The sequence below is a fragment of the Battus philenor genome, unplaced genomic scaffold, assembly GCF_028537555.1.
Source record: "Battus philenor isolate CCGP_79_NKW_IND1 unplaced genomic scaffold, ilBatPhil1.0.hap1 SCAF_1, whole genome shotgun sequence".
NCBI lineage: Eukaryota > Metazoa > Arthropoda > Insecta > Lepidoptera > Papilionidae > Battus > Battus philenor.
The window spans coordinates 15,869,221-15,882,937 of NW_027181661.1; the positions used below are offsets into that span (position 1 = coordinate 15,869,221).

At 34.9% G+C, this 13,717-nt stretch overlaps 1 protein-coding gene across 1 annotated transcript in view; it reads right to left on the reverse strand.

Moving 5' to 3' along the window:
* Positions 1-292: 292 nt before the first annotated feature.
* The window catches only part of LOC137919549 (frequenin-2), a 137,264-nt gene continuing 123,839 nt past the window's right edge, over positions 293-13,717 (reverse strand). The window contains exons 3-8 of the mRNA XM_068762648.1: positions 8,428-8,452; positions 8,297-8,345; positions 6,639-6,728; positions 3,584-3,662; positions 1,350-1,438; positions 293-475 (exon numbers count right to left, since the gene is read on the reverse strand). Coding sequence (XP_068618749.1) covers positions 308-475; positions 1,350-1,438; positions 3,584-3,662; positions 6,639-6,728; positions 8,297-8,345; positions 8,428-8,452 — 500 coding nt within the window. The 3' untranslated portion in view covers positions 293-307. The remainder of the gene's footprint in view (positions 476-1,349; positions 1,439-3,583; positions 3,663-6,638; positions 6,729-8,296; positions 8,346-8,427; positions 8,453-13,717) is intronic.

Genomic DNA, 13,717 nt, shown 5'->3' on the forward strand with positions numbered 1-13,717 from the left:
AAAGCGTTGTTTTGTAGTAATTTTCCATTCCAATCCAGTCTGTCTCCCACCCAGTGTTGCATTCAAATCATATATATTACATAGATAATGAATATAATAAAAACAATACATATTTGCAGCTTTATAGTGAAATATATTAAGTATATAGTAGTTCTTATAAGACAATATATAATTCTTAAATAAACATAGCTCAAGCGACATCGGTTACAATTTGAGCAAAATATAAAAAGCAAATTCTTGAAGTTAAATACATAGGCTTCGGTGCTGCCTATGTGAAGGTGAAGTCCGGCGAGAGGATAATTGTGGATTAATCGCCCCCAAGTGACAGCGCCTGGACAATGCGGGGGTCGGCCTTGCTGCCCTCCCGGAACTCCTCGAGTGTCAGGCGGTCGTCATGGTTCTTGTCCATCTGATCGAAGATCTTGTCCACGCGTTTCTGCGGAGTGTTCTCGTCCTCCGGTTGCGGGGTTTGACCCTGGAGAATACATTTTAGTATTTGAAACTGTTTAGTATCGTCTACATTTCAGTTATAGGACCACTGTTGGACATAGGCCTCATTCATAAACTTCAAATCTGGTTGGAAACTGCTGACAATCTACGGGAGGCCTATGTCCAGCATTGGGCGCACTACTGCAGAAATGATGATGACGAAAGAAGAAATTGCTCAAACCAAGAATAACTTGACTGCGAGTGTATACTGATGTTTAAAAAATATTACTAATTGAGAATCAAATCGGTAATTTTTACAAAACTAAACTAACCGTCAACTGTCTTAAGATGATATTTGTTTTTTATCACTCTTATATTTCTTTTCTTTTCGATTTTGTGATGTTTACACGGTTTGTATTTCTGTTAAAAGATATTTCTGATAAGTCAAATCTAATATCTAGTAACATAGTGTATGCGGAAATGACCACCTGAGGTATGAAAGGGTTGAAACAAGGTACGTTAAGACGCATGTAAAAAGGTGTAAGCTAAAACGCTTTTAGAGCTGTTCTAGATAGAGCCAAGAGAAAAATTAAAATAAAAAATCTGAGGCATTGCAAATTGTAAATAAACATAACTGCAGTGATGAAAGGTAATTAGAGTGGAAGAGAAAAATAGATAGATTTGTTAAATTAAAGGGTAGCAAGATAGATATTGTGTTGAATGAAAGAAGGGAATGGAAATAAAAAAAGGGAAATGACAAAATTAATAATAAAATAAAATCCCTTTCCTCAACCAGATAGGGGTCGAAGAAGAGGGAGCCATATAAAAAAAGAAAAAAAAAGAAAGAGCTATACCAACACAAACATATTGGAGTTGTAAATAATAAAAACATTAATAAATATTAATGAATGTATACATACCACCATCTGATAAATCGCATCCACTATGTTGTACATTTCATCTCGTGTTATATATCCATCGTTGTCCACGTCGTAAAGACGAAAAGCCCCTGAAACATAAGTGCAATGGTTTTATATATACAATAAAACTGGTTTGTCTTTTTTAGAAATAAAACGTTTACATGAGAAGGCTTTGTATTTCTGACCACTACGCCCACAATTCCTTTTACATTAAATCATTCTAGGGCATGGTTACACTGATTTGAATTCGGAAGCGATCTGTGTTGGTCGCTACCATTGCGTTCATCTGTTTCAAATTTAACTTGCAATTCGAGCGGTAGCTCTTTTCTACCCGCTAAACACTTACATTAAAGATTTGAATGGCTTAGATATTGTAATATAAGATTTTCTACTACACATTAAATTATCCAGGGACCTGCGTGAGAATACTCGTAACCAATTGCGGGATTCCCCGTTCTCGATGTCTTTCAATCACTGACATTTTTCTCTGTGGTTCTTGTTAAAACCCGATGGTCATCCACTGCAAGTCATAGGTCTCACCCAAAGATCAGTTGCCTGCATTCAGCGGCTGACCGCGACCTTAATTATGTCGTCGGTTCACCAACTCGTGGTATCTTTGGTTACTTTCTTCGAAACCATCTCACTTATCTACTAGATCAATACAAATTAATAAATTTAATAGATTGTCTTAATCGAAACATGAACGAGGAGGTCCGTAGAACGAACGTGATCGACATAGATCAACGGATTTGAAAGTCGAAGTGACAGTCCATGTAGCTGATGGCCGCTGGGGTCTTAATGCTATAGAATGGAGACGGACCAACAAGCGCAGCTTAAGTTCTTATATATGGTACGTAGTCATATAACCTTCGAGGGTAGCGTATACACGCATACACCGCGTGGCGATCCCTGGCCGGGAGATACCACGGTCCCCCGTATAGCGCAGAGGGCGATCACCGGGGTAGGAATCCCACATACCCCTGTCCTCCCCCAGAGGCGGGGCATCTTGAACGTTCGGAAGATTTCCCCCCGAAACCAAAAAAAAAAGGTAGTCATATAACCTTGTTCAGGTCGTGAGAAGATGCTGACTGCACCCCGTTTACAAATAATCCTATTTGAAATCTATGTTGGTAACTATGATCTGCAGAATACATTTCTACGGCTGAAATCATGACCATAATTCCGAGAGATGTTTCAATTCAGTTATGATGTAGAATCATACTCTACTAAAAATAAATAATAGTTTAATAGTCACAATTCTATTGCAAAGAAGATTTTGTTATGACAATATGTGACTCAAATTTATCTTCGGATTACATTGTTATTGTTAGATAGGCGTAAGTATACTGGATCTTCAGCTTTCCGTATGTTCACGCGCATGCTCGAAATTTGACGTCCTTCGACGCGCAGTTGCAGAGAACAGGAGGACGAAAACGCAGGCGGCAAGCTTCGATCGAGACCAGAGTTAGCACGGCAGTCGAGTGCATGCGCTCAGAGCCGAATGCACGCCGTGTTGGACGTTTGCCTTCGTCCGCCCGTGGCCCCAGTATGCCCATTAAAACCAATTCGACTCCATGCCATTGACCAAAATTACATACGCAAAGCACTATCATCTCCCTACCATCAGCGTCATGTAGTACTAGTAAGTTATTCGTATCTAAGACTGTTTTCGCTAACGATCGTACAATTAATTATATTTTGAAATGGAATGATTTTTTTAATTCCTAATGAACTTAGAATATTTATTCAACGATTTGTTTTATGCTTTGACATATGTTTACAGAATGTTCTGTTATAGGTGTAATTTTTTTAAATAGACGAATGTGTACCTCATTAAAAAAATTTAAAGATTTTACACCTATTTCCGATCAACTTAAAAGTGATCACTATTAAATAAGTTTCATTAATTTATTATATCTATTTAAATGCGGCAGACCAATAACAATAAAAAAAAATAATTACGTTGTAATATAAACATTGATTTTTGAATTGTGTGTATCATACTCGTATATTAATTGACAGTTAATGAGCTATCTATTCACAAATTTAAACCTTCTATCCTTTTAAACAATTATTCTACATGAAAAGTATTAGTAATTACACTATTTACGATTGTAAAAAATATTGTTTAGATAGCACGGAAGTGTCTAAATAACGCAGTATTGCGTCATTTGGCTGAAAGATTGTCTGTGTAATGGCTACGGATGAATGACGCCAGAGCTACAATATCTTACAGTGTAATTTCTCGTCCAAATTGCCCCGTGACGTCACCGACAAGGCCCGTATAAATTCTTCGAACTCAATCGAGCCGTCCTGAAAAAAGACAAATGATATACAATACCTTAATGAGATTTTTATTAATAAATTTATATATACCTGTGTGTTATTTCGTAAAATGAAATATAATCATAATTAAAGAAACTATTTCTTTTATTTAAAATATCCGACGATAATAATTTTTACGAAAATTGAATTTAAAGAATGACACTTTTATGATTCCTTTATGAACTAGGAGCTATTGATTTAGGAGCAAATTTACTTTTAATATAAATGAGCTCCATTGATTTAGGAGCAAATTTAGTTTTAATATAAATGGAAAGTTTTAATATAATATAAATGAAATTGGACCTCGTTGCGCGTATGCGCATGTATTTCATAAAGATGCATGTTTTTCTATTCCAAATATTTTTTTGTCACTTTTTTTATTGACCTCAAAAGTAATGTCTTTCGGATAATTTTTGAAATATATCGTCTGTTTTATGAACTGAGGATATTAATAAGAATTCTGAGGAAAGGTTTTCGAAATTTAAATATGCATTCTCCTATTTGAATCCGCCATGTTGCCACATCTTCGATTCTCGTCTCTGGAAGTCTCACAGCACGTATTCCGGAGTTTGATAGAATTGTCTCATGAATATTGAGCGACGGAGACGTAATCCCGGTCAACTAACAATGCATAACGGAAAGGTTATTCATTCGACCGCAAACAGAATGTTCTCGAATTTCTTTGCATAATCCACCAATAGAAATGCAAACGAAATATACAGTAAAAGAGAAAAAATAAATCTCTCGTTTGCAAAAGACAATTTGGCGCCAAATTTGTTGAGTCTAGTTGTTACAAAAACTTTAGCTATGAAAACGCGGGCGTGGTGATGGACTTTAAGCTGTAGTAAATGACCGCATCCAATAGTTACTAAATAGAACAAGCTTCTACAACCAAGAAATAGATAGTGAAATTAAGCGCTTGGAAAAATTGCGTGCACAAATAGTTTTTATAATGATGTTTTCCCTTAGAGAAAACTTTTAGATATAATAATCTCTATTATCAACAGCAATGTCTCGATGAAGCTAAATACAATTTTTAATTTTGTTTAAAGCTAGACATAGTTTCCCGCAAGATGTGCCTCTTAACGTATGTACACACAAACAAGTGAGATGGCGACGCACACGAGAAATTTAAGAGTAAACAGTTTGTTCTTCGTCTACCTCTCCCATCCAATTACTACAGTAAATAGGCATATCCTAAGATTAAAACAAGGAAGAGTATAGCCTTAATGGAACGAGATCTTTCGTCAGAAAATTAAATACTCAAATTATATTAAGAATATACGATACCATGAATTATAAATAAGATAGAGAAGAGAGAATACGAATGATAAGAAGGAAATATGATGTTGCAAAAACAATAATATCATAGATACTGTTGATAGGGTAAAATTTCAGTGCAACAGTCAAATAAACTTTTCAGAGGTCTGCGTAAAAAATGTATAATTTTTTAACATCAACTAGCTCACCGTAGAGGAACAATCACTAACACACATATTATGTGTACGTCGTTTCAATGTGAAATCTGTGATCTACTTCACATATATATAAAAAATAACATAGTCTTAGTTATGGAAAAGCGGAGTAACGTAATGGTGATGAAAGAGTGTTATTAGCTACAAGTTATAATAAACAAAAACGTTCTAAAGACAGATGAACGTTATTTTATGTTTGGCATCCATGCGAACCGGATATATTTTTACATGACTCATGTTTTCGGGCTTCTCGTACTCTCTCTCTACCTTGTGTGGAGCAAAGACATTACAAATTAGGTTTGAATGAGTATTTTAAATTTTCATTCTACATTCTCTTTTGTCCTTCACATTAGTTTATTCATTCTTTTTACGCTTCACATGATCTGTCGTTCCTAGTTTGCCGATCTTTCTTGCATCTCCTTCCTACCTTCGTCTACATTTCTAGATCACAATTCTATAGATTAATTATCACAGATGGAAATGAAATGTAGTGTTGTATGCAGAGCTTGTTTTTGTAGTGGCATGTGAGGACATGCCGCGCTTAACATTTTTAGAAAAAAAAAATAGAATTTTTTAATACGTCGTCGTATTCGTTTCTGCTTATAGACATCTAATATAAGACAAAGGCCTCTCTCAAATATATCTATGGTGGGATATAAAATAATGAGTATCATCATATTCGCTACACTTGACAGGTAGGTAGGCGATCAGTGTGGTATTATGGTACGCAAAGGTGTCCAGCCACAGCTACCCATACTCTACAAAATTGTTTGCGAGCTGTGATAATTTTGTATAATTAAGGCACAAAGTGTGATTACATAAAATATCCCAGGAATCGAACCCGCTACCCACGATCTGGATTTTTTTTTTAATTATATAAAATAAATCCAAATGAGTAAATAAATTAAGTTTCAAACATTGCGATCAATTAAAAATTCTTGAAAGCTATAATAACATTTATATATAAATATATTGTTATTTTAGAATTAAAAACTAAACGGAGTCTTGTGGAATTTAATTATAAATGTATACACTCAGACTCATGAAGGATTTTTGATCTTTTTAAAGACATGGTTTAGGTGTTACGAGTTCATTTTTATTTCTTGTTTTTATCATATATCCGTCTAATTTTCATATAGGGTTTTAAATTACAACGCATAAATGAGCATGTTTCTTAAAATATGTTGTGAAGCAACCATTAGAATACTACATTTTTTAAAAATATCTCTCGGAGAATATCTAAAATTAGGAATTTTTACACATTTAAATATTTTCTTTAAAATAAATAAAGGATTATATTTATTTTGTTGACCAATAATATATGTATTTAAGTGTAATTAAATTTGTTTTTATATACGCTGAAGAAAACAGAAATTTGGCTCACATCATATACTTAATTGGCTTAGTGCAACTTGGCAATGCAGCGAGATGTAAAATTAATTGTTACTGAATAGACAAATGCATAAAGTGTGTGTGTGTGTGTACTTACATTATTTTCGTCGAAGACACGAAACACTAACGATGCAAATTTACTGGGATCGCCTTGCGGAAAGAATTGCTTGTAGATCTTAATGAATCCCTGTAATTTGATTATAATAAGCATAGTTTATTTACAGGAGATATTATACCTTTAATACCAAGTTTCATCGTCATCATTTCAGAAGCAAGATGTCTTCTGCTGTAGGCTTTCCTCATAAATATCCAATAGGACCTGTTGACCGACGTTTGTCCATCTTGTGGTCGAAAGTCTTACGAAGGATTTGCGCGTCTGTAGTCTACACTTTAGAACCTTAAAGTGTCAACAGCCGTCTGTTCTGGCCTGCCCGCTGCAACTTAGATTTGCAAGTACACGAAGCTGAGTTGAAAACTTCGGTTCGGTTTTTTACAGATCTACTCATTCTGATTCGATATTGTAGAGCATGGATGTACAGACCGCGGCCCGCCGGTCGAATACTGGTGGCCCGCCGACAGCAAAAATAATACTCTCGAAAAATATTGAATTCTATTCCAGAATAAAACCAAAAAAAATTAATTACCTATACTTCTGGCGGCCGGCCCGCCATCAGTTTATGATTTGCTCAAGTGGCCCCTAGTCTTAATAAGTCTGTGCAACCTTGTTGTAGAGAAATCCCGAGCATAGCCTACTATAGCTCGCTGAGCGAATCACCCCTCTCCCATAGATTTACAATGTGACCAAAGCGGCCTGCGTCCAGCGTGTTGTTGTTGTTAATCGGTCAACAAGATTACCAGCTTCATTTATTGTTAAATTATTATTATTAAAATATAAAATTATGTATTACACTTCAAGATTATACACGGATATTTTTTAATGAAGATAAATTTCATAAACATTGCGTTTAATTTATAAACTTTAAGAATAACTTTATGATGAGCAATTTTTTATTTTAGTTATTGAATTATATTACACAAACAACGAATAGCTTATAAAGGAAATTACGTAGTCTGGTCTTTAGTCCAGACAAAAAGAACCAACATGGCATTTTTAAACACAAATAGCTTTTTTGTGGTCTTTTAGGAAATCTGTTGAGAGACCTATGATATTAATGATGAAACACAAATTAATATTCAAATTAAAGATGGGAACCCTCACGGGAACACTTGAGTCGGAAAGATGATGACTTAGGTGCTTCCGTCGAAACGAAGAGATCGTCAGATTCTAGGCCATTCATATGACACTATTGTTGTGGAAGAGGAAGGTAGAAAAGGGGGCCTTGAGAAAATTAGATTATCACCTTTGAGATACTTTATGATAGTTGATACAATGCCGATTATTGATATATCAGAATTATAATTTTTTTAATATTGACAATCGTTTTTAGACAGAAAGTATAAAGTTGTGTTATAACGAGGAGGAGGGGTGTACGGACCTCTAATCTATTAAAAAATCAATGTGAAGTTACAAAAAGAGACCTTGAAATTACTAATCAAAAATTAGATCAGGCTAGCACAGTGACTATGTCAAAAAAATTGTTTGGTCTGTATAAATGTGGACGACAATTATTTATCATGAGGTCCAAACTACGCCTTTGATCCTTTGTAAATGGAGAAAAATAAGGTTTTTAATTTCAGAATCCTCCGTTATCGTGGCTCGACAGGATTTCATTTTTTTTTGTTGTCATATCTCACCTGCTCTGTTAATAGCCCGTTAGGGCAGTCTTTGAGGAATCCTTTGTGCCTGAAATAAAAATGAGAACGTTAATGAAATTTCTACTTAGTCGATGCAGCTGTAAATAAATTTCATTAGCGTCACCGCTTACCACAGACGTATCTCCTTCTCCGTAACTGTAACAAAGAGAAATACCTTTGTTAGATAAGAACAAAGAAATGGTATATTGCACATTACTATAATTAATTTTTTTTAAAATAAATAATTTATTAATATTCAAATGTAAATAACTTTGTAAATGTAAATACCGCAAAGTCAAAAGATGAAGATCTTTGACCAGTATGCGCTGTCGGTGATGATATATGGATTTGAGACGCGTTCGTTTACGATAGGTCATATAAGAAGGTTTCGACTATGCTGTGAGATGAAATCAGATATGCGCAGATCTGTAGAACTAAGGTCATCTGTGTAGTTCTGAATTACTCGTCTCAAGTGTCAGGGGATACATAGATCTCGTAGCCGACAGTCATTGGAGCCGAAGTTCTTGTGTGATTTATGGTCATGGTCATCATAAACTGGCATGATGATGATGATAGAACTTTAACACTTGATGTAAAGTACTAGAGATAAAATTTGCATGCGATACATTTGTGAAAGCTGTTCAATTTCACAGTGGTTAGACAAGTGTAAGGAAAGTTAGTTATGAAGTTATTCACGAGCGGTTACAAAGTTTCGAAGATAATTTATTGCGTGGCTCAGTGGCAGGATATTACCTTTCTAGTTTCGAACTTGCAACCTGCAACGCTGGTCAAGTATCGTGGGCAATTTAGACTTAAGCCAACTTATTTGATTGACTTTCTTAGGTTCCAATCTCTAATGCATCATGGTTTAAGACAAAAAGTATTTTCAAGTTATACTACACAGTTTCAAGTTGTACAGTAGTCTACGAACGAATTAATTCTAGAATTCTAAGTTTTTAAGTTATCAATGAACCAAATTCTATATAAAAGAACGTTAGTATTATGAAAAGTAAAACCTTTAATGTGTATGTTTAAATATGAATGGCTTTAGAGATATAATATTATAAATGCGTTTGTTTCCTATCTAATTATAAAATCAGCAGACCGCTTATTGCAGAATAAAGCGCAAGCAAAGCAAGAAATGATGTCTATTTCTTAGACTTCTCTTTGATGAATAAGCTGTCTGTAAGACTGTAAGCATGCGACGTTCTTTCTAAGAAACATGACCTAAGTGAGGGACATCAGATAGTAATAATATCAATTCGGGGTTACGCTCTGGGGGCATCGTTGTTCACCAGAGTACAAGCTCAGACTCACAGATTCCATAAATCGACTCTTAATAAGTTAGGCAATAATAACAATTCTTTGTATAATTTTTCAGAAAAGAAATCTTAAATATTTAATGGAATCAGGCGTTGTTTTGCAGAAGTCCATCCTAAGTAAGAAAAGGCCCATTATTTAACCACTTCCGTACATGCAGTCGTAGTCGTACAACAAAGTACACCGCCCGCCAGCCCGCTGATAAATGCGCATGCGGCAAACAATGCGAATTACACAACTACCACCGTTAAATCATTCAACACGTTTCACCCCTCCTCGGGGCATCTTCAGGAGTAATGTTACACCGATTAGTGCCAAACGCAGGGACAAAACTTTGACTCTGACTCTGTCTTTTGTAATTCGCATGGTTTGCCGCATGCGCATTTATCAGCGAGCTGGCAGCGGTGCACTTTGTTGCACGACTACGACTGCATGTGCGGAAGTGGCTAAATATTGATCCTTTTCTTAAAAAAAAGTCTTAGATTAATAAAACTTGGTTATTTGTCCCTCTAGATTTTTGTATATATATATATAAGACCATAAGACCGATAGTCTGAAAAATGGTCTATTGCAGGGTTGAGAAACCTTTTACACAACGGGTCAATTAAAATTTCGAAATTATTTGACACACATAAACAATTGTTAATAATCAACAAAATTATATTTAAAATAAACACTATTAAAATAATTAAAGTTCTCTTATACTTATCCAACACAAAAACATCACACAGATGCGTCGCGTTCGTATTACATATATGAACAAGTGACTGTAAGAGAAATAAATTATTTAGGTTTAGTTTGTACTAGAATTAGATTATTATAAATTTTATAATAATATATTGTTGGGAGAAAGTTGATAAAATGAATTCAATTTTCGAAATGTTTGGCGGGCCGTATAAAGGTGTAAAAAGGGCCTCAAGCGGTCCGTGTGTTGATCATCCCCGGTCTATCGTATTAACATAGTATATCGTAGTAACAGGTTTAAAGTGGTATGGTTTATGAGTAGCGGTAGCCAAGTGTGATTTAAACATGCGAAAACTGGTTAAATTCCCGGGATATCTAATATATAAAATTCTCGTGTCACGGTGTTCGAACTTTAACTCCTCCGAAACGGCTTGACCGATTTTTACCTAATTTTACATGCGTATGCAGTATGTCTGAGAATCGGCTTCTATCTATTTTCCACACCCTAAGTGATAAGGGTGGTCCACTCCTAAATTTTATTTTTAATTTTTTAGACAATTTTTTTGGTTTTTATTTTATTATGATACAGCATACAAAAATACATACAAACCTAAATTTTCACCCCTCTACGATCAACCCTTATCTTACATTTGTTAATTAAAAACTTTATTTTTTTTTGCAAAACAACGTTTGCGGGATCAGCTAGTAATCTTATATAATTCACACAATGCGCATTAATTATATAGGATTTCCACTGCTAACAAAAAAGTTTCTAGATGATGGGCAGCAGCATCCTATGCTTACCATTATTTCACACTGCGATCGTCAACACGCCTGCCAAGCGTGGCGGTTATGTTATGTCCCTCCGTAGATATATTTGGGGGAGACCTATATCTTGCAGAGAGCTTCTATGGGCTAAGTCCTTGACGACGACGACGATTCTAAGTGATCTCTTTATATAGTCTGATCGGAAAGCTAATATACCTAAAACAGGTCAACCTGTTTACATGGAAACATCGAGCATGTGAACAACTTAACTCGCTTTAAGACAAACTTCTTAGTACGTATACAAATGTGTAGTTCAGTATCCAAGATTACGAATATATACAAAAAATATAAATACACAAAAGTTTACATTGTGTTTACGATCATTGGCCTCTATATACATGTTTGCATTTAATAAATTAAACTATCCGTTCCGTATACTTTAAAGGCGCCTTTAAATATTATCTAAAGCAAAGTTAATCAAAAAATAACACTGCGCCTCTGTTTAATGGAGGCACGGCATCGGTTCATTTATTACGTCGTACATTCGTGCGGCTGTGAATTTTTTTCCGACGTCCAAGTAAGTGCCAATATTTAAAATTGAATGAAGCCCCCAATTGCTTCTACTGAATTTGGTTTAGTTATTTTTCGGCGGCTCCCTTATTAAATTTTTAGATGGGCCTGTCTTGTTTCAAATTTTAAATGCTAATATTATAGGCAGCTTGTTATTCGCGGTAAATGTGACAGGGTTGTCAGTTTACGTTGTTATTGATATTAGTTCTGTGAATAATTTGAAATGTTTGATAAAATTTTTAATTATAAATGTTTTGACTATACATTCCTTCTTAATTAAGTTGTGGATTACAGTCGTAATTATAAGAGGTAGGTTTAGTGGACACAACTTTAGACAAGTAAGAGACTTTAATAAAGAAAGCCTTAAATAAGTTTACTAAGGTGGGTGTAATAAGAAGGATCATGGTCACCCAGACAGCAATGGAGGGCGCTATGCTTGGAGTTTCTCTGCGAAATTTAATCGGAAATTAAGATGTTTTGCAAAAGAACCAAGATCACTCGTGCAATGGGCCTAAAAGTGGACCGTCGACATAATTAAGGTTGACGGTAGTCATTGCATGCGAGATGCACATGACCGGTCATCGTGACGATCTTTTAGGGGACCGCAGAGGGCGTTTAACGGCTGAAAAGAGAAGAAAGAAGAAAGAAATGAAAACTACTCTCGAAAACATTGCTACATTTTTTAAACAAAATTTTACGAAAATTTCTTTGAATTATCGTCTTTAAATAGATAAAATACTTATCTGTGGCACTCGCTCACGTGTAAATGTCTTAAATTCCATAGTTCGTTTTAAAATAAGTCAAAACTTCAACTTTGTTTGACTAAAGCTAATTTAGCTAAGTCTATGTAATTTTTTTAAACATATTGTAATATATGTAAATAAAACCGACGAGGACCGCGTTCGAAAAATTAAAGATTTGGTGACTAAAAATCATCTTTTGAAAATTGAAGACATCCCTGATTGTAGTATATCATTTGCCTCGGCTCAAACCATTTTTAAGGATGTTTTGTGTGACATACTGCATTGGTTCTTTGCGACTTTTTTGCCAAAATCTCGACCCATATCATTCCGTAACCATCGCTTTCGTCCTGTTTGGGCTCTGTGCGACAAAAAGCCCATGCGGGGATGCAGTTTTGAGCACAATTGAGGTGATAAAAACGAATCGAAGAATATCTTGAAGGCTGTAGTCTGGTTATAGAGTCAGAAAAAGTCTATTCCGACTGTTTCGAGGAACGGAAAAAGCGTTGGTAGAAGTACGATTTATTGGAGAGGGATTACTTTGATGGAATGATATTGATTTGGAAGAATAAATAAAGAATTTTCATTTTAAAAAGAAATTCACCTCACTTTTTGTTGGCAGCATTATTTTACACTCAAATGTTTGTTATATTTGGTTTATCATTGAATTTATAGTTGACACCAACTGAATATATTTAAAAGAAACAAAAAGCCGCTTATATATAGTACTTTATTTAATATAACTTAAATAATAGAAGTAATAAAATAAATGTTTTGTAGGCTTTTTAATGAATGCACGATGGATCGGAAATCTACTCCAGGATAAGGCATAAAGAGAAATATTAAATTTCAATATCTTTATAATAATTTTTTTCGGTACTACACGAAAAATAATAACTCTACTAAGACCGATTCAAAGTCGGGATATGAAACGAAGAGGGTTGTTTAGGAGGGATCAAATCTATTGCAAAAGAGGGAAATACTGTAACACCAAGACTACCCAGCGCTTAATCAGTGACCACAAGGATTAAATTCGCTTAAAAATTTGATTTTCAAGAACGTTTAACTGAGAATTTAGTGATGAAGAAGTGGGTGCACAAAACTACAATCACAATCATCTAAGTTTCTTAAAAATAAATCTGAAGTTTCAAAGACGGTTTTAAATAAATAACAGTGGTGCCTATTTCAACATTGGACTAGTATGTTATGGTAGCCATTTGTGTAAGCCGAGATGCCTTCTGCCAGCCATAGACCTCCACCAAAAAGGTCACCACGATAATCGATCTTGCACTGCCCGCATCCAATTACTTCCTCTGATTTTGTCTATGTTACGATAAGC